Source organism: Coregonus clupeaformis, chromosome 3 (genome assembly GCF_020615455.1).
Source record: "Coregonus clupeaformis isolate EN_2021a chromosome 3, ASM2061545v1, whole genome shotgun sequence".
Lineage (NCBI taxonomy): Eukaryota > Metazoa > Chordata > Actinopteri > Salmoniformes > Salmonidae > Coregonus > Coregonus clupeaformis.
The window spans coordinates 12,978,114-13,000,748 of record NC_059194.1 but is presented as its reverse complement, the minus strand read 5'-3'; the positions used below and the strand labels follow the sequence as shown (position 1 = coordinate 13,000,748).

The 22,635-nt window shown below is 41.9% G+C and overlaps 1 protein-coding gene across 3 annotated transcripts in view; it reads left to right on the top strand.

The window, feature by feature from the left end:
• Positions 1-22,635, top strand: part of LOC121540695 (protein diaphanous homolog 2) — a 677,119-nt gene that overhangs the window by 376,151 nt on the left and 278,333 nt on the right. For all 3 annotated transcript variants that reach the window (XM_041849734.2, XM_041849750.2, XM_041849742.2), the window contains exon 23: positions 16,428-16,557. In XM_041849734.2, coding sequence (XP_041705668.1) covers positions 16,428-16,557 — 130 coding nt within the window. The remainder of the gene's footprint in view (positions 1-16,427; positions 16,558-22,635) is intronic.

Here is a 22,635-nt window from a genome sequence, read left to right as displayed (position 1 = left end):
AACCCTCCCCTAACCCTGACGACACTGGGCCAATTGTGCGCTGCCTCATGGGTCTCCCAGTCGCAGCCGGCTGCGACACAGCCTGGGATCGAACCCGGGTCTGTAGTGACGTCTCTAGAACTGCGATGCAGTGCCTTAGACCGCTGCGCCACTTGGGAGGCACAAGACAGAAGTTATCCTTAGATAGAGAAACAGACTTTGACACAGAAAGTAATTCAGAAGTGATCTCCTCCATCCATTCTCAGATGTGATATTTAATCAGTGTTTGTTTTAATTAAAGACATCCAGTATAGCATTGCAACAGTTGCGGAAGACTCATAAACTTATGGCATGTACATTTGTTTTGTACCGCACACACACATCAATCATAGGACCAAGTTAAACTTAATGAATTATAAATTATGGATTTATGAAATAAGTGATTCATGGGACATTGTACTAAACATTCATTTGATTTGAAATGGTTGACATCCATAATTACAAAACTAGTTTTATAACCATTTTAATCAGTCCGTCACATGCTTCTGATCAAACATGTATTTTTGTGGAGGCTGATAATCATAGCCTGTACTAATAATACAACTAGCGGGCCCATAAAGAGTGGCACGATGCAGTACATGTGATTGTTAGCATTGAAAACCCAGTCTGTATCTCAAATGACACACTAATTCCTACATAGTCCACTACTTTTGATCAAAGCCCTATGGGCCCTGGTCAAAAGTAGTGCACTGTATAGGAGATAGGGTGCCATTTGGTAATGCAGCCCCAACCTCACATTGGTCTCCCTGCAGGCCGGGTCCGAATCAGAGTGAAGTGTCTGGTGTGATGAGACCGGCCCTAACCCCAGGAGGCTGATTGGCCCATTATTGATGGACAGGGAAGAAAATGTCCACATTCTCAACTCAGGTCAATCAACTAAATCCTTCCCTGAGTGGTGGGTCCCTGCTACCTAATGGGCTCATCAAGGAGGTTGTGCAGGGGAAGGGCGAGAGCTGACCCTGTCACCCCCCCCCCAAGACTATCCTTTCTGTTGCTGCCAAGGTAGAGGGACACAGACATGGAGTCCCCCAGGGGCCTATGCTGGAGCCAGTGCAGCAACCTGGATATTGGCTTTGGTTTTTACAAAGGACAGTGATAAAGGTTGGTTATTTGAGTCAGTATGTGGGGTGAGGAGAAGGTTAACACAAACCATTATTATACTGGATGCACTCTACTATGCACTTCCCCCCTCACAACGTGAATGATTTGTTTGATGAATGAAGGGATCGTGTGTATTACTCTCGTTTTTTCAGACGGCAGGGTATCAGTTACACGCAACAGTGATTTATGTGTAGAGAACATCTTCTGAAGATGGAGAATCCAGCCTGTCTTCGAAAGGAAGTTGTGAGACAATGGACACACTTGTTTTGTTATGTTTTGTTATTGAAACATATTGATGACAAAGTTAGAAACAGCTGTCGTGTAATTACTCGTAATCGTTGAACAGTGTGTTTCTGTTGTGTTTTGTCACTGACTTACTGAGCTAAAAGAAAAATGGTCTCCCATTTTAAGTAACTGTAGACAGGGTTTTTCCTTCAGCTTAAGTTAATCAAAACAGGCTGTCACTTTGAAAAGTCATTTGAACATTTTATTTTAAACTGAAAGGTCACGTCCCCTGTCCGTCCCCTGTCCTATAATGAACTTGTGTCGTTGTCAAAAGGAACATTATCGAAAATTACCGCTCGTAAAACATCTGGAAGCTTCCAAAGGTGATAGCAGGAGAAACGTTAAAGGCGACGGCTATTATCATAACCGCCATTCACGACGAGATGATAGCACAGTTCTATGTGTTTTCATAAAAGTCATATCAATGGAGAATAACTTTCTTCCTGTTTCTTTGATAGTCAGTCCTTGAAGTGAAGGGCTGTCATTTTTATCAATGGAAATGATGTTGCTTCCTAAACCTGGTCATCTTCTTGCTTGGGACACTAAGGACATCCAGGATGTTTTAGGCATCAGTTCATTTTAATCTTGTCGAGAAAAATAAAGAATAGAATGAAGACCAAAAATAAGCATACAACTTTAGCCTGCACTGCCTTGGATCCTTGGCTCCTTGGCTCCTTGTCATCGACTTCTCACAAAAAGCAAGTCTGTGGAAGAGATTTGACATATTTCAGGAAAGGTAGACTCAGTGGAATGCACACAGAGATTACAGCAACGTCAAATAAAGTGAGAAAAAAATTTGCAGGGAGAAGCCTTACCGTTCGGTCGGAGCGGCTTTCAAAGCCGTAAGCAAAAAAGGGGCTTTAAATTAGACATTAAGTTAATTAAAGTGGGATTCTTCTCTCACCCTTTGGGGACCCAGCATATACATCATTCATCTTAATATACGGGCTATAGAGAGGAGTTAGTGGGAGGGTGCTCTCTGAACAACCATGGCTGATATATCATGATGGTTTAATTATGAGGAGAGTCCTCTGTATTTTAACATCAAGGGTTTATTAAGGGCACTGAATAGAAATGAACATTCTGGTTTTGTTTACATTTAGTTTATTTGACCTTCTGTTGTTTACCAGTACAATGAGAGCAATAATTTCTGTTGTTTACCAGTACAATGAGAGCAATAATTTCTGTTGTTTACCAGTACAATGAGAACAGTAATCTCTGTTGTTTACCAGTACAATGAGAACAGTAATCTCTTGAGATCCAAATAGTACTTCCTCCTGTAATGTTTTAGACATTCTCATCTCGGAATTCTGAGAAGTGAAGAATGATATTCATCCATTACCATCTGTCCGCTCTCTTTATACCAGATTTGGTTATTTTTTTTTACCTCGAGGAAAAAAAGTAATTCCTCTTATTTTATTTAGCATTGTGTTCCAATTCACATAATTTGACAGAAGACTGACAGAAGATGTCCCTATAATTTAGAACAATATTTTGGATTGACAGACATTTCTCACAACATAAACTATGATTCAGATGTTGCTCTTGGACACGGCTACTGTACTATATCCACCATCCCCTCTCCACCTCTAAAAACCTAGCCATAGCCCGGGGTGTAGCCTGCGGGCTCAATCATTTTCGCTTGTCACTCTCCCAAAACCAACCCGGGCTTAGGCAGTGTGTTGAGGTCTGAGATTGTCGCTGGAGTCCAGGCTCGCTGCCACCGGTGCTCAAGAAGGTCCAAAGTGCCAACGCCCACTCAGCCCCACTGCCATGATTCCCAGAGCCATCGCTGATCGCCCACACTGGCACACACACACACACACACACACACACACACACACACACACACACACACACACACACACACACACACACACTTGCATACATGAGCATGCACACACACACAAGCAAATACACGCGCACACACACACATATACACACACACCCCTTCTCTACTCAACCAGGAATAAGCAAATTACATCGGGCGAAGATCCGCGCTGTCATACTTTGTCAAAGAGAGCCGGGCTGGAGAACTCCTTTGGCGAAAGTTAAATAGAGCAATCAGGGTTTGACAATCCTTCTGTTGGCGTGCGGTTTCTATATTCCCATTGCCACTTTTGTCTTTTATTAGTTAATTGTTCCTTTATTTATTTATAATTTATTTATATATTTCCCTTCAACATCTCGGCAGATGCCCATTATCATGCAGGCAGCCGATGTCTTGCAATATAGAATGAGTACATGGCAGGATACTAACTAGTCAGGGGCTTGATGGAATGTTACCTCATGGCAGGATACTAACTAGTCAGGGGCTTGTTGGAATGTTACCTCATGGCCAATTCCCATATCCAACATTAAACAAACTCCCCTCACATAGAATGTGGCTAACACAAGGAAGAAGCACATTTGGCCCATCTGTTTTATATGGTGAAATTCACGTAAATACATTGTCATGAATCATAAGTAATTAAATGTATTGTGACGCTGTATATTCTATTCCTAATTGCAGGACTAATTTCACCATGTGACTTTGGTGTTCTGTAATAGAATACTGGAAATGACTTGCAGACCCTGCATAGCTGGAAGTAGTTGGAAGTAAAAATGTACTTTATAAGCTTGGCTTCATTAGTTCTTCATGTTGCCAGCACTGCAGGCAATAAGACATGTCATGGTCATCCACGTCTCTAGACTTGACTCTGTTTTAACATATCCATATCACCACATGGTGTGAAGTTATTGTCTTGATGCCTCATTTAAAAGTAACTGCTCCGTGTAAGTTATCCCTGCATGAACCCTCTGAAGCTTGCAGAGTGGAACAGGGGTTAGGGTTGTCGAAAGGTGTGTGTGTGTGTGCGTGTGTTCATTTGTGTTTGTGTGTGTGTGTGTGTGTGTGTGTGTGTGTGTGTGTGTGTGTGTGTGTGTGTGTGTGTGTGTGTGTGTGTGTGTGTGCGCACGTGCGTGCATGCTAATTTGTGTGTGTTTGTGTGTGCATGGATCTGTGTCTGTGTGTTCGTGTGTGTGTGTGTGTGTGTGTGTGCATGGGTCTGTGTGCGTGTGTGTGGTAGTTCATCCTGAAGAGGTGCCTTTACACTCACTGGGGGACAGTATAAGTGGAGGTGAGAGAGACTAAACAAGGCCTGAGGGTGAGAGATAGATGTGATGGGTCTCTGCTGGAGAAAATAGTGGAACATCATAACACAAAGCAAATTAGATCAATGAGAGATTTGATTTGATACTGATATAAATTGCTGGATCCATAGAAATAGAAATCCATGGGTGGACATTTGTGTGTACTCATGCCTAGGTCAACAATGTACTGGTTAAGACAACATAATAATTGCAGAGAGTTAAGAAATAAACACCTTCATTGGACCAGTGTCGTTGCTGATTCTACAGGATTAGCATGGGAAACGTGACCAGTGGTCGGGACATCTAGTAGTAAAGTGGCTGTAGATCATTAGAAAAACATTTAAATGAATAGAATGAAAGTAAAACAGTTATGCTATGTGTTTGCTTTGTAGTTAGCTGAAATTCACTATGATTGTGTATTTTCTACTTTGATGGCACATTTTTTGTACTGCTAACATTCACTTTCGGTCATTTTCGCAATGGCACTTGTCCAATAAATGTGTTTATTTTAGCTTTTGCATGGAATTATTATGTTGTATTAACCTTCTCTATCTTCAACCTACACCCAGGCCAGGAAGTAAAAGCAAGAACTGTATCCTTCAATATGTGCTGTGATTTGTTGAGTCAGCTAAACTGACAATACAAAAAACATGCATTCCATTGCATGAGCCACATCAGTTAGCATCATTTGAATGAACATTCTACATTTCCATGGCAATCCAGCATCAGTTGATAGAACATTTCAAAATACCATAGAAATGATTGTTTCACAATACCAGGCAGCCATTGTGAGAATACCCCTACCCCGGCCACCAGCTCTGCCCCCCTCCGCTATGCAATCTGGTTTCCGAGCTGGTCATGGGTGCACCTCAGCCACGCTAAAGGTCCTAAACGATATTATAACCGCGATCAATAAAAGACAGTACTGTGCAGCCGTCTTCATCGACCTGGCCAAGGCTTTCGACTCTGTCAATCACCGCATTCTTATTGGCAGACTAAATAGCTTTGGTTTCTCAAATGACTGCCTCGCCTGGTTCACCAACTACTTCTCAGATAGAGTTCAATGTGTCAAATCAGAGGGCCTGTTGTCTGGACCTCTGGCAGTCTCTATGGGGGTGCCACAGGGTTCAATTCTCGGGCCGACTCTATTCTCTGTGTATATCAATGATGTCGCTCTTGCTGCTGGTGACTCTCAGATCCACCTCTACGCAGACGACACCATTTTGTATACATCTGGCCCTTCATTGGACACTGTGCTAACAAACCTCCAAACAAGCTTCAATGCCATACAACACTCCTTCCATAGTCTCCAACTGCTCCTAAACGCTAGTAAAACTAAATGCATGCTCTTCAATCGAACACTGCTTGCACCCGCCTGCCCGACTAGAATCACTACTCTCGGCGGGTCTGACTTAGAATATGTGGACAACTACAAATACCTAGGTATATCTCAGGTATATCTCACTGGTCATCCCCAAAGCCAACACCTCCTTTGGCCGCCATTCCTTCCAGTTCTCTGCTGCTAATGACTGGAATGAACTGCAAAAATATCTGAAGCTGGAGACTCTTATCTCCCTCACTAACTTTAAGCATCAGTTGTCAGAGCAGCTTACCGATCACTGCACCTGTACATAGCCCATATGTAATTAGCCCACCCAACTACCTCATCCCCATATTGTTATTTATTTTGCACATCCCCATTATCTCTCTTTGCACATCTTCTTCTGCACATCTATCATTCCAGTGTTAATACTAAATTGTAATTATTTTGCACTATGGCCTATTTATTGCCTTACCTCCATAACTTACTACATTTGCACACACTGTATATATATTTTCTATTGTGTTATTGACTGAATGTTTTGTTTTATCCCATGTGTAACTCTGTGTTGTTGTTTTTTTTTTTTCGCACTGCTTTGCTTTATCTTGGCCAGGTCGCAGTTGTAAATGAGAACTTGTTCTTAACTGGCTTACCTGGTAAAAAAAAGTGAAATAAAAATTAATTAATAAATACCCATGAGTTTACCATTCAAATTGCTAAGGTTAGAGCTTCCAAGCCCATTCTATTAATTATATTTATATTGGTGGATCATCAAAATGAAATAAGCAATGATTAATATATTCATGGGTTGCATGTTTCATCACAATATTGTTTTGAACGTTCATTTTGGACTGATGCCCGACTGAGCATTCTACTCAATGCATCGTCAATGAGCGCTGATTAAGATTTCATCAAAAGTGCATTACAGTGGCTTGGAAATACAATGACATTCACAAGGAGGCAAATAATTAGTAGGAAAAGTTTTTGTCATCATTTTGATGTCACCAGATTTACGTTAGAAGCAGTATAACATTAACTAGTTAGCTAAGATTGAGGGGAGGCCACCATATTCTATCTAGCTAACATTAGCATTGATAGCTATTTTTGACGAACTTTGCTAGCTAATGATAACATTGCCATCTGTCTAAAGTAAATTTGAAAACATGATAATGCTGGCAAAGTTGTTTCCTACTAAATATTTGACTACTTTAGCAAAGTCATCGTATTTCCAGGCACTATAGTGTAATTTAGACAAAACAGTAGTTAGATTCCGTCCAGAATGACTGGGCTTATCACCACTCTAGGGCACCACTATTGCGCTGCCGGCAGAGGGCAGCTTGAGAACGTTCATAACAATGGCATGACGCGACCGAGTAACGGAGGTGCAACCTGTGAATAAGACACAGTTATACATAGCACAACCTGTACCAACCTCAAAGGAATCATACTGGTACATTGATTTATACTGTGTTGTTTTAGTTCTATATTTGTGAGTCACATTAGAAGAACTGATTCATTTGTTGGTCTCCCGCAGATGAAATAAGTGTGTGTGTGTGGTAGTTATTCCTGAAGAGGCGCCTTTACACTCTTAGCCTTGGCAGAGTCATATTATGTCAATGGCCCTCACCTCACTGTGGTAATCAGCTTGCAGTTCTGTCAGATAAACTTAATGACTGCCTAATCACCAGAAGCCAAAGGGTTTCACCCGCGTAAAGGGAGCAAACTGCACTGTACTCAATAGATATATAATATAATATAATATGCCATTTAGCAGACGCTTTTATCCAAAGCGACTTACAGTCGTGCGTGCATACATTTTTGTGTATGGGTGGTCCCGGGGATCGAACCCACTACCTTGGCGTTACAAGCGCCGTGCTCTACCAGCTGAGCTACAGAGGACCTCCTTTGGCCGCCATTTCTTCCAGTTCTCTGCTGCTAATGACTGGAATGAACTGCAAAAATATCTGAAGCTGGAGACTCTTATCTCCCTCACTAACTTTAAGCATCAGTTGTCTAGCCTCCTCCTCCACCCCAGCCCTGCGTTGGCCCAAGGTTAAAGAGCCTGGACACCTCTTTATATCATTAACAGAAATTATGAAAAATATCCAAGATGGCAGATATTCACAACACAGAAATGTGAGGGGAGCTATCTGAGAAGTTGTTCATTATTGTGCCCTTTTCAGACTACTGAGCGAGCACAGTATGGTTTGGGTCAGCCCTACTGTGGGTCAGCCCTATAGTGGGTCAGCCCTACTGTGGGTCAGCCCTATAGTGGGTCAGCCCTACTGTGGGTCAGCCCTATAGTGGGTCAGCCCTATAGTGGGTCAGCCCTACTGTGGGTCAGCCCTATAGTGGGTCAGCCCTATAGTGGGTCAGCCCTATAGTGGGTCAGCCCTATAGTGGGTCAGCCCTACTGTGGGTCAGCCCTATAGTGGGTCAGCCCTATAGTGGGTCAGCCCTACAGTGGGTCAGCCCTATAGTGGGTCAGCCCTATAGTGGGTCAGCCCTACTGTGGGTCAGCCCTATAGTGGGTCAGCCCTATAGTGGGTCAGCCCTACAGTGGGAATCAGGTACCATTTGGAACTTTAGTTTGTACTTACACTGCTATTGTTATTTCAGTACATGACAAGCAGATGCATAACCATATGTAGCTGTCAACTATAACCAGACTGTGTTAATTCACTGTGTTATGTGCTGAGGCAGATGTTTGATTATGCAGAGTGCTGTTATTTTGTATAATTGTATAATTCAATGGGCCCAGACATTGAAAATGTTTTATGAAATGTACTACTCTCTGATTCCTGTATTTTTCCACAGAATACTGCTGATCTGAGCTAGCAGATGAGAAGAGCGCATAAGCACTTTTGCATGTGGTAATGACAGTTTGGGGTCTAACAATAAACAAATTAAAATGTTAAATGCATACAATTAAATTGTGATTATTACCCTATGTGAGCAGATGATTGGTCCTCATCTAATGAAAGTGTGTGTTTGTGTGCACGTGTGAGTGTTTGAGAATGCACTTGTGTGTGTTTGTGTGAGTGTTTCTGCGTACATTTTGTGTGTGAGTGTGCGTGTGTGCGAGAGTGTGTGTGTGAGTGTGTTACGTAGGCATGGCTGACTGTGGTGTTTGTATGGGGAGAATATAGTTGGAATGGGCGTGCAAAGGTGGGTAGTGCTAATTAGCTCTCACAACATGCAGTTCCAGCCGCATGGCAATCACAGTGGGGAATCAATATGGAACAAATTTCTTATGAAGTGGCAATATTGGTACACACATAATCACACACACACACAAAGTAGGAAAACATGTAAACACACACACACACACACACTTGGCTGGCACAGTATTTCTCTCCAGACTCCTTATACGTGGGACTATGCCAGCATCCTCCTTTCTTTTCTTTTGTAAAGACTGGTGCGTCCACAGCTCAGCAGGGGGTCTCAGCGCTTTGCTCCATTTTATACACAGCTGTGTTTTAATATAGGACTACATGCTGCCCCTGTAACATGCCCCAGTGTGTGGATTGTTTGTCATTCTCATATACCACTGTGCCCAGGTCCTATGCTGGTACAGTAATATAGATTGACAGCATGATTTATCATTGGACAATAGGCATCTGCTAAGCTAATTACCACCCACTACGCCAAACCAGGGTATCTTGTTTGTGTGAGGGACACCTGTGGACCAGCCAGAGAAGAATCATAATCAGCACACTCTAGATTGGGTGGCAGTCATTCCAGAAGTACATAATTTCACTAATGTAGCAGGAGTATTTTCATTCCCTACATCCATGTAGAATGACCTATAAGATGTCAAATTACCACTGGCTCAGTGTGTGACTTTTCTTTTTTCTCTTTCACTTCTATGACTATTAGCAACCCAGAGAGCCATAATAACTTCTATGACCATTAGAAACTCAGAGAGCCATAATAACTTCTATGACCATTAGAAACCCAGAGAGCCATAATCACTTCTATGACCATTCAAAACCCAGAGAGTCATAATAACTTCTATGACCATTAGAAACCCAGAGAGCCACTATAACTTCTATGACCATTAGTAACCCAGAGAGCCATAATAACTTCAATGACCATTTGAAACCCAGAGAGCCATAATAACTTCAATGACCATTAGCAACCCAGATAGCTATAATAACTTATATGACCATTAGAAACCCAGAGAGCCAGGTAGACCATAATAACTTCTATGACCATTAGAAACCCAGAGAGCCAGGTAGACCATAATAACTTCTATGACCATTAGAAACCTAGAGAGCCAGGTAGGCCATAATAACTTCTATGACCATTAGAAACCCAGAGAGCCAGGTAGACCATAATAACTGCCACTTAAATATTTCAGCATCAGTAGGAATGTTGTCAACATCCTTGTGCTTTTCAATGTACCAAACATCTCTTTAATGCTGCAGCACCACCTGTGCCGAGCAGTAGCACCAGCGAGTCCACGGATATTCATATACTTTAATGACCTGAGCTATAAATAACTAACAAGATTCCAGAATTAATTTCTGAAGAGAGTTTGCTGGTGATGATGAGCGGGAAAATATGTTGCAATTATTTGGCGAATACATATGGAACAATAAGCAACAACAGGGCCTCTATAAACAGTGTTTGTGGGTGTGTTGAGATGGCAGCTAAAGCAATGTATAAGGGGCTGGATGGACATAATATGCTGTTGAAATATGTCCCTCAAGGCTAGTTACTCTTCTGGTTTTCATTATTCCCCTTTAATCAGGGACATATTTAGCGGCGAGCTTTACACAGCTCCAGCCGACGCATGGCATCGCGCATGGTGATCTTAGACTTGTGTGCTGCCGCTCGGCCATGGAAACACATTTCATTAATGCAATGGAAACAAAGGTCAATCAACATGTACACCTTACCTCTTCTGTCCACCACTACATGTTCTCATAATGAATGTTATATAATGCAACCCAGTGTAATATAATGACATTTTGTTATCTAAAGGGGTTCATATTTTACAATTCTGAATGAATTAGATATCTCTTGCTGAGACAATAGGTCTGCTGGAGTGTTCATGATGACGGAAACTAGATGCTTGGCAAGTGTGTTTGCTGACAATGTGCTTTCAATTTCAGAATGTACTGTTCAGGTTCATAAGGAAAAATTGTATTTTGTATTTACTTACATCAAAAGATTTGATGGTACCAGACGTAAGAGCCATTATTTGCTGTTCAAAGACCTAGCCGGTGCAAAGCCCTCAGTTGTTGTGGTGGTGATAGCTGTGAAAAGCACTATACCTGCTTAGGTCGTGAGAGCAGACCTAGCATCTTTATTGAAATGGTGAAAACCTTTAAAGTGTATTATCTTTACACTTGTACACCTACTAATTCCAGGGTTTTTCTATAAGACATCAAATCTATGAAATAACATTCTTCAAATAGCCACCCTTTGCCTTGATGACAGCTTTGCACACTCTTGTCATATTGATTGTTGATCATTGCTAGACAACCATTTTCAGGCCTTGCCATAGATGTTCAAGTAGATGTAAGTCAAAACGGTAACTTGGTCACTCAGGAACATTCACTATCTTCTTGGTAAGCAACTCCATTGGAGATGTGTCCTTGTGTTATTGTCCTGCTGAAAGGTGAATTAATCTCCCAGTGTCTGTTGGAAAGCAGACTGAACCAAGTTTTCCTCTAGGATTTTGTCTGTGCTTAGCTCGATTCCATTTATTTTTTATCCTGAAACCCCCCTCATGGCCTCATGGTGAAATCCAGAGTGGTTTCCTTCCTCTCCAGCAACTGAGTTAGGAAGGACGCCTGTATCTTTGTAGTGACTGGGTGTATTGAAATACCATCCAAAGTGTAATTAATAACTTCACCATGCTCAAAGGGATATTCAATGTCTGCTTTTTATTTTATTTTTACCCATCTACCAATAGGTGCCCTTCTTTGTAAGGCATTGGAAAACGTCCTTGGTCTTTGTGATTGAATCAATATTTGAAATTCACTGCTCGACTGAGGGACCTTACAGATAATTGTATGTGTGGGGTACAGAGATGGGGTAGTCATTCAAAAAATCATGTTAAACACTATTATTGCACACAGAGTGAGTCCATGCAACTTATTATGTGACTTCTTAAGCAGATTTTTACTCCTGAACTTTAGGCTTGCCATAACAAAGCGGTTGAATACTTATTGACTCAAGACATTTCAGCTTTTAGTTGTTGTTTAATTTGTAGAAATTTTGAAAAACATGATTCCACTTTGACATTATGTAGGCCAGTGACCAAAAATCACAATTTAATCAATTTTCAATTCAGGCTGTAACACAACAAAATGTGGAAAGAGTCAAGGGGTTTGAATACTTTCTGAAGGCACTGTATCAAGGAATATAACGAAAGACATCCCTGCCATTTTGTCCAAAGCATTGAGCACAGGTATCTAAGGAGCCAGCAGGCTTTGATGAAAGGATAATTTGGGAGGAAAACCATCTGCTATTTATGATTTGATTATTGTTGTATTTCTCACCAATGTGGTGAGATTCTTTCTGTGTGTCTTTGGAAAAGGGTTTGTCATTGGCGAGATTGCAGTTGAGACATGTCCCTCTGTCTGTTTGCCTTCGTAGCCTGTCTCTCAGGGAGATATTGGGAGTGATTTATTTAATGGATTCCATTTCAAATGAATACATGTTTGGAGATAGGATGCTTTTCCCCCAGTGTACCATGAAAGCACCCCTCTTTGATAAATAGATAAATACCGCAGTAGAGCAATTGCTGAATTATGCTTTCATAATGGGATAAATCAATCTACCCCCCACCCGGCTTTTTGAGTTTTGGCTTTCGCCACAATTAATTCTTACCTGGGAACAATTGCAATATAATTCCGCGGAAGCCCCCTCCACCTTGAAAATGATACAAAGGCCTTATCCAGGCTAAGTACTTTATTGATCACTCAGAGCCCTTTGAATAGGTGATTATCTTAATACGGGGGCCATTGTTTGCAAAGCACCATGGTAGATAATTCCCCTCACTATACATATCTTTCCAAGTAATCCTTGATTGTTAGAGCAAGGACGACATTGGTGGCTGCACAAAGTAGGACTGAGATGAGGGGACCGACTGCTATCAACCTATCAACAGATTGGAAAAACCAGAGAAGCCAGGAGAAGATAACTGAAGAGGATAGAGGGATGGTGACATAGGATAGAGGGTTGGTGACAGAGAGGATAGAGGGATGGTGACAGAGGATAGAGGGATGGTGACAGAGAAGATAGAGGGATGGTGACAGAGAGAAGAGAGGGATGTTGACTGAGAGAATAGAGGGATGGTGACAGAGAGGATAGAGGGATGGTGATTGAGAGAAGAGAGGGATGGTGACAGAGAGATTAGAGGGATGGTGACTGAGCGAAGAGAGGGATGGTGACAGAGATGATAGAGGGATGGTTTAATGTTAATATGTATTGTTTATTTCACTTTTGTTTACTATCTACTTCACTTGCTTTGGCAATGTTAACATACGTTTCCCATGCCAATAAAGCCCTTAAATTGAATTGAATTGAAATTGAAATTGGTGACACATAGAAGAGAGGGATGGTGACTGAGTAAATAGAGGGATGGTGACAGAGAGGATAGAGGGATGGTGACTGAGAGAATAGAGGGATGGGGACTGAGAGAATAGAGGGATGGTAACTGAGAGGATAGAGAGATGGTGACTGAGAGAATAGAGGGATGGTAACTGAGAGAATAGAGGGATGGTGTGCTTCAACAGAAAGTGCCTGGATAACAAGTGTCTTGTGCTCTTAGCAGGTGTTTAATTGGGGCTGGTGGGGTTAAAGTGCTGCTTTATACGGTGATATGGCCAGATATGTGACCAATGGGAAGGGTGCTGATGGTGATGCTCATCATGATGCTCCTATGGCTATTGGAGCAGAAGCATAATGTATTTTTGCATTAACACTCATTACCATTAGACTATCAGTGGCAATGTGTATGCCCTTTCATCACGGCCCGACGCGTCATAATGCGAACTGAGCAACATGCTTGGTCTGTTGTAATCATGTAATTGTCTATGTCCTGGAGAGTGGTCAATTGTGTTATGTGTAATCAACTCTGTTCACCCTCCCTTTGTGATCTTCCCCTGATAGTGGCAGGGGGTGGGAATGTTGCCAAAGACTTTTGTTAGTCTTCCAACAGACCTATTCCACACCTGCTGCTGTTTATAGTCCTAAAATGGACGCCATATTGCATTCTGTTTTGATTATTAGGAATTTAAAAAGTACATTGTCAATAAAGAGTCCACAGTAAGAGTATACTTGATCATTCTTAAGACAAAGCAGAACGGAAAATACAAATTGGAATATATTAATATTAATGGATTTCTTCTCTCTGATATGATCATGTGGTTTCCTGTTGTCTTATTCAACCACTCGCTACCCCACACATCAAGATAATGTAACCTCACAAGACATTTGTTCCCAGGGAGGTCTGCCAGAATCTTGAGAGTTTGGCATGGCTCTGTGAGGTGAATAATAGAAGCCATCTTTATTTATTTTTTATTTTTATTTTTATTTTTTTTTATCTCCCGCTCTCTCTCTTCTCCCCCCTCAAACTTGCCATCCTGAAGTCGAGTCTTGACAGAAAACAATCTGTTTGAGCCGGCGAGGGCGAGGGGGGTCAGCCAGCACCGGTGCCCCTGCCTAATGCAGCCCACCAGCCCATGTCCTCTCCCTCCAATCTCTGTGAGGGAGGGAGGGAAGAGGAAAAAGGAGTAAGAGTGAGGGACTGCAGTCTGGTCGACTACCTCTCTGGGGTTTCACTCATTTAGAGCCGTACTATACCACTACATTATCTCTTTCCAATTCCTTTTCAAAGTCTTTGTGCCTGAGATTCGTGAAAAGGTTATCTACGGTTGCACTTTTCAAATTTTTGACACCTTTGGGCTGGAAAATGTGGTGGCAGATTCATATATTTTTTGGGGAGGTTGGCACATGGGTCCAATGTAATGAATAGCTGTAATTAAAGTGAAAGTTGCCTTCGAATTAGCTTGAGTAAATAAGTAAAAAGGGTGAATAAATAACCTGTTTTCCAGCACTAGCGCCAAAGTCATATTTATTTTTAATGACACAGCTATTTATCAAGGAGTTGCTAAAACACCTTGCAGTGCTGCGCTGACATGTGGATGTATGATTTGATGCTGCCGAGATACACCCCGACAGATGTTGCTCAGTGGGTAACCCCCCAACTCCGCCTCCCCAGTCCTGCTGAAATATTTATATTTACAGTACACATATATTATATTCATGGCTAAATACTGTGGTATGATCCAATAGTTGTAAGATTTGGTAATACTTTACCATAAGTAATTTACCTTAACTTTACTTAGGTTACCCTAATGTAACTACACATAAATAACTGTAGAAACAACATTGTAGTTACATAGTAGCAACTTTATTTACCAATTTCTCTATCATCCTATGTGTGAATGGACAAAGGAACTGAAATCTAGGTAAACTGCAGCGTAGTCCGTCTGACATAGTCTGCCATGTTTGACATTCTTTATTTTGAAGTGCCGACCCACACTTAATAAAGCCAATGTGATTTACTGGAGAAGGTGGCATAGCGCTCCTATTTTGACAGAAATGATTTTCCAAAGTCATTCAGTCTGCCCCCAAAGAAGAGTGAGGGGAAAATGAAATGTGCTCTGGTAGAGAGGGGGAACTGAGCAAGGAAATGCTTGTAGGGATGAATGCATCAATGAGCCAATTGCTCAAAAATTGGACAGGGTTTTAAGAGAGGAAGAGGGGAGGAAAGGGATTTGGCTTGCCCCTGCTTTCCAGCCCAAACTCCTAATTGAAAGGTTATGTAGGATCTCTGAAAGGCTTGTGCAGTTGTCTCTAAGGCACCACAATGGAGAATATGCTCCTAGCAGCCAATGTACTGACCTTTTTCTCTACAATTGTATTAATCTAGTCTAGCACATTCACTTTTCCTTTCTCAAAGCTTTTGTATTTTTTGATCCAGTTCTGTTTGATATGTTGTATGTTTTACGGTGCATCTTCATCACGTGTGTTTTTAATAATGTGTACTCAATGCATGTGCCTTTCTGCTCTCTTGCGGATGCATATTTATCAGAATGCCTCTCATCCCATCATAACTCTAGACATGTATGTGACCACTACCAAACTGTACTATATAATGTATCGTTAAATGCCACTGTCAAATGGTAAAAGTGAAGAAGGCTAAAGGTGGTTCCTGAAGACTGAAAGAAAGAGAGCTGAAAGTATACATATGCCCTTCTCCCCCGACAACTCTCTGTATGGTTATGTATGGTTGGTTGTTTCATGTAGATCCTTTATTGTTGTGGCCTTTTCTAACATTCTAAGAACATTCTGTTCCTGTGTGGCTCAGTTAGTAAGAGCATGGCACTAGCAATGCCAGAGTCATGGGTTGGAGGTCAAATATACCAAAATGTATGCACTCACTGTTGTCAGTCGCTTTGGGCTTTCGCTATATGGTAAGAACAACTAATGTCGTGACTCACCCATGACTTCACCTCTCTCTCAGCTTCGAGACACTAAGTCGGCCGACCAAAACACAACACTGCTCCACTTCCTGACTGAGAAGTGTGAAGAGAAGTACCCGGAGATCCTGAGGTTCCCTGAAGAGCTGCAGCACGTGGAGAGTGCTAGCAAAGGTAAGCCAGTCTGTGCTCTTTAAATAATGGCTGACACTGTCCTTATATGGACACTGTATCACGGGTTGAACCATAATACTACACAGACACTCCTGAGACATTAACAGTAGCTTCTATTCTGATGTGAGAGATGGATGTATAACATACTGCAAAGTCTGAGAGTAATTTAAACTTGTTGTTTTCTGCTAAGGTCATACTAGCACCTTGCAGACAGTAAGCTATAGTTTCAACAAACAAGATATATTCCACCCCGACAATATCTGTCTCTTGAAATCGGACACTCACAGGAAATCACAAAAGATTTTCGACAAACATGCAATTTACTCCACAGCTGCAATCATTCTAGGTGTTAAGTTACCTTTACCAATTTACTGCCTTGTTTCATTTCCTGATCTTCTTGTTTTGACCCCTCTGCATTGTGTTTTGTCTGTAACCAATATAAATCTCTCGACAAGCCCAAATAGTATAGCTCTGTGTCTTTCAATTTAAAAAGCTGTTGATTACAACTATGATGTTATTTGCTTGTGTTTTCATCAGAGTATTTTGTTCACCTTCGGTATCCTCGCTAATCGAACATAATTCCTCTTGAACTATATAAGCCCGGTTAAATCAAATTGTAATTGGGCAATGGTATTTGCTTTGTCTCGGCATTATCACATTGATCCAGAGTTATCCAACTTGTTTTTAGAACGCTTATTTTGGGAGCCAGGAGGCTTAAACCAGGAGACTTCGAGGCATTGTACAGCTTGATTTAGATCCGCCCATGTTTTATAGAGTGACCCAAGAGATTAGGCCTAACAAGGTTAAGATACTTTAATTAGGTATGTTGCATCCGATGGAATAAAACGTCCTAATGGCCAGAGATCCCCTCTTAATCCTTGTGTTGTAAAAATCTGGAATATTCTTCTGTTCAGGAAGAGGGCCCCAGCAGATTCAATATGGATGGTAATTGGCAGCAGTTTCAGTGGCCAATGGGAGAAGGACTTTAATGGAGCGCAAGGGACTCGTATGCATTTCGAGATGACCACCAGAAAAGGTTAACAGGCCGGATGGGAGGCATGGTGTGGATGACAGGACAGAACGAGTGGCTTTAATGCACTACGCATTATTGTCTATCTGCCATTGTGGATTGTCGTTGAGAATAAGAGAACATGGCTGCCGTTTGTGGCGTGGAAGTGTCGTCTTTACAGCTCAAGTGGCGTAATTACCTCAAGAGTAAACATGCTACGTTGTTCCCACCTTTGAATTACGTTATTTATCTGACACGAATGAAAGTTAGTCTCCCTAGGCAAACTAAATTATCTGTGTGTTCCCTCCTGTCACGTAAGAGTTAGCTGCCTCATTGTGTCTGACTGCCTGTCAATACACAAATTCCATTCTGAAGTATTTGGTGGAGAATCCCCAGAGACATATTAACTTTGTTTGTTTCCTATTTGGTTATTTAATCTCGCTAATTATGTGCTTGACTGAGGCAGCGAGGCAGCTATTGTTGAAGTGGACCAGAACCAGCCTTCATTATGGGTATAGTTGGATTAGTGTAGGGCTCAAACTGTCAACGTGTATCAACTCATTCAAGTCCTTTCAGGGACAATCAATTATTGTACATGCTTGTTAGTTCAATTGGGTGAGACTGATAAGCCATTGGTTGACTCAATTCATTATGGCAAACACCAGTGGACAACACAGACATAACACTAAGGAGAAGGCTGTATAGGAGATACAGGGAGGGGAAAAGGTATTTGATCCCCTGCTGATTTTGTACATTTGCCCACTGACAAAGAAATGATCAGTCTATACTTTTAATGGTAGGTTTATTTGAACAGTGAGAGACAGAATAACAACAAAAAAATCCAGAAAAATGCATGTCAAAAATGTTATAAATTTATTTGCATTTTAATGAGGGAAATAAGTATTTGACCCCCTCTCAATCAGAAAGATTTCTGGCTCCCAGGTGTCTTTTATACAGGTAATGAGCTGAGATTAGGAGCACAATCTTAAAGGGAATGCTCCTAATCTCAGTTTGTTACCTGTATAAAAGACACCTGTCCACAGAAGCAATCAATCAATCAGATTCCAAACTCTCCACCATGGCCAAGACCAAAGAGCTCTCCGAGGATATCAGGGACAAGATTGTAGACCTACAAAAGGTTGGAATGGGCTACGAGACCATCACCAGGCAGCTTGGTGAGAAGGTGACAACAGTTGGTGCGATTATTCGCAAATGGAAGAAACACAAAATAACTGTCAATCTCCCTCGGCCTGGGGCTCCATGCAAGATCTCACCTCGTGGAGTTGCAATTATCATGAGAACGGTGAGTAATCAGCCCAGAATTACACGGGAGGATCTTGTCAATGATCTCAAGGCAGCTGGGACCATAGTCACCAAGAAAACAATTGGTAACGCACTACGCCGTGAAGGACTGAAATCCTGCAGTGCCCGCAAGGTCCCCCTGCTCAAGAAAGCACATATACAGGGCCGTCTGAAGTTTGCCAATGAACATCTGAATGATTCAGAGGAGAACTGGGTGAAAGTGTTGTGGTCAGATGAGACCAAAATGGAGCTCTTTGGCATCAATTCAACTCGCTGTGTTTGGAGGAGGAGGAATGCTGCCTATGACCCCAAGAACACCATCCCCACTGTCAAACATGGAGGTGGAAACATTATGCTTTGGGGGTGTTTTTTCTGCTAAGGGGACAGGACAACTTCACCACATCAAAAGGATGATGGACGGGGCCATGTACCGTCAAATCTTGGGTGAGAACCTCCTTCCCTCAGCTAGGGCATTGAAAATGGGTCGTGAATGGGTATTCCAGCATGACAATGACCCAGTTGCCAAACGTCAACCTCAAAACCTTAATGACTTGGAGAAGATCTGCAAAGAGGAGTGGAACAAAATCCCTCCTGAGATGTGTGCAAACCTGGTGGCCAACTACAAGAAACGTCTGACCTCTGTGATTGCCAACAAGCGTTTTGCCACCAAGTACTAAGTCATGTTTTGCAGAGGGGTCAAATACTTATTTCCCTCATTAAAATGCAAATACATTTATAACATTTTTGATGTGTTTTTCTGGATTTTTAAAAAGTTATTCTGTCTCTCACTGTTCAAATAAACCTACCATTTAAATTATAGACTGATCATGTCTATGTCAGTGGGCAAACGTACAAAATCAGCAGGGGATCAAATACTTGTTTCCCTCACTGTAAAGCTGTTTACCTCACAGTGCTTTCCGTAGAACCTGTATTTTAATTATAGGTCAAACACGCGATATACAACACAATAACCTTATTATCCATGGATATTGTTGGGGTATAACCAAGAAAACTAGCCCTTTAAAGGCCCAGTACAGTCAAAAATGTCATTTTCCTGTGTTTTATTTATACTGTATTTCTACACTAAGAGGTTGGAATAATACTGTGAAATTGTGAAAATGATAATAATTGCCTTTTAGTGTAAGAGCTGTTTGAAAAGACCACCTGAAATTGCAGCCTGTTTTTGTGGGATGGAGTTTTGGCCTTCCTGGTGACATACAACAAGCGGTAAATTAGTTAATAGATCAATACGAAAGAGAGAATCCAATCCTCTCTGCCAATAACAGCTACACTGAACAAAAATATAAACACGACATTGAAAGTGTTGGTCCCATGTTTCATGAGTCAGAAATGTTCCTTCCATATGCACAAAAAGCTTATTTCTCTTAAATGTTGTGCACAAATCTGTTTACATCCCTGTTAGTGAGCATTTCTCCTTTTCCAAGATAATCCATCCACCTGACAGGTGTGGCATATCAAGAAGCTGATTAAACAGCATGATCATTACAGAGGTGCACCTTGTGCTGGGGAGAATAAAAGGCCACTTTAAAATGTGCAGTTTTGCCACACAACACAATGCCACAGATGTCTCAAGTTTTGAGGAGCATGCAATTGGCATGCTGACTGCAGGAATGTCCACCAGAGCTGTTGCCAGATAATTAAATTTTTATTTCTCTACCATAAGCCACCTCCAACATCATTTTAGAGAATTTGGCAGTACCTCCAACTGGCCTCACAAACGCAGACCACGTGTAAACACGCCAGCCCAGGACCTCCACATCCGGCTTCTTCACCTGTGGGATCATCTGAGACCAGCCACCCGGACTGCTGATGAAACTGTGGGTTTGCACAACCAAATAATTTCTGTCTCAGGGAAGCTCATCTGCGTGCTCTTCATCCTCACCAGGGTCTTGACCTGACTGCAGTTCGGTGTCGTAACCGACTTCAGTGGGCAAATGCTCACCTTCGATGGCCACTGGCACGCTGGAGAAGTGTGCTCTTCACGGATTAATCCTAGTTTCAACTGTACCGGGCAGATGACAGACGGCAAGCGGGTTGCTGATGTCAACGTTGTGAACAGAGTGCCTCATGGTGGCGGAGGGGTTAGAGTATGGGCAGGCATAAGCTACGGATAACGAACACAATTTCATTTTATCGATGGCAATTTGAATGCACAGAGATACCGTGATGAGATCCTGAGACCCATTGTTGTGCCATTAATCCGCCACCATCACTTCATGTTTCAGCATGATAATGCACAGCCCCATGTTGCAAGGATCTGTACATAATTCCTGGAAACGGAATATGTCCCAGTTCTTCCATGGCCTGCATACTCACCAGACATGTCACCCATTGAGCATGTTTGGGATGCTCTGGATCGACATGTGCAACAGCTTGTTCCAGTTCTTGCTTGAGAAATTGCTGTTTGCTAAGTGATTGAAAACAATCACAGTAAGGTACTTAATTGCTAAACATAAATTATTTGATATTGATATAAAAATGTCTGCATTGGACCTTTAAGAGCAGATGATTCCATAGGGAGAGAGACAGAAATAAGGAGATTTGAAAATATATTTTGTTATTGTGCCTATTGGTCAGCCAGACAGCATTGGTTTGAATCCTGAAGTGATGTGCTTGTTCAGTTTTGACAGAAGTCCGCCTCCACAGGTGAAGCCAAAATTAATTAGATGATTGAGTCACCGACTCTAACAAGAAACACACCGCCACTCACTCTAACAAGAAACGCACCGCCACTCACTCCAACAAGAAACGCGACACAATGATCTTTGTTTTAAAATACACTTATTTGTGTCTTCTCGTTTTCCTTTTCCCCATACCAACGAGAGACCTCTTTGGTCACCAGCGCTCACATTTTATTCTGTTGTTTTCGGTGCTTTTAAGGGCCGTTTGAGCTGTCGGAGACGACAGAAACAAAGAAGCTAAAATTGCAGCTGTCTAGCCTCACTAATGCTCATTTAATCAGAGAACGCTTTGAGGCTGGAACACAAAAGGAGCTCCACAATGGCTGGGCCACGCGTCGGCTTGATATGAGTCTGGAGGAGCTTTTACACTTGTGTAGAAGAACGAGGCCCAGCTGAATAATTTACAGACTATCTTCCAGATATTTTACAAGGCTTTTTGGTCTCCTGTCAGGTAAATTGGTAGAAGAACATGGGAAAAAGATTGCTTCCTTAACTGAGTACACAGTTCACCCTAACCCCAAGCAATATCTAGTTGTCATCTCTAATTATCCTCTCTATTTGGCATCTCTCTCTCCTTCATCGCTACAGTGCATTAGAGACACTTTGTTTCCTAATCTCCACTAAAATAACTTTAATAGTTTCTCCTTTTGTTATTCTTCTTCTATTTGGCCCGTGGCCGGTGGCATGCTGGAATGGAAGTGTGTCTCTAGGATGCCACTTCCTCTCCCTTTATCCCCTATCACTTCCTCTCTCTTTATCCCCCATCACTTCCTCTCTCTTTATCCCCCATCACTTCCTCTCTCTTTATCCCCGTCTCCCCATCACTTCCTCTCTCTTTATCCCTGTCTCCCCCATCACTTAATCTCTCTATTTATCCCCATCTTCCCTATCACTTCATCTCTCTCTTTATCCCCCATCACTTCCTCTCTCTTTATCCCCGTCTCCCCATCACTTCCTCTCTCTTTATCCCTGTCTCCCCCATCACTTAATCTCTCTATTTATCCCCATCTTCCCTATCACTTCATCTCTCCCTTTATCCCCTATCACTTCCTCTCTCTTTATCCC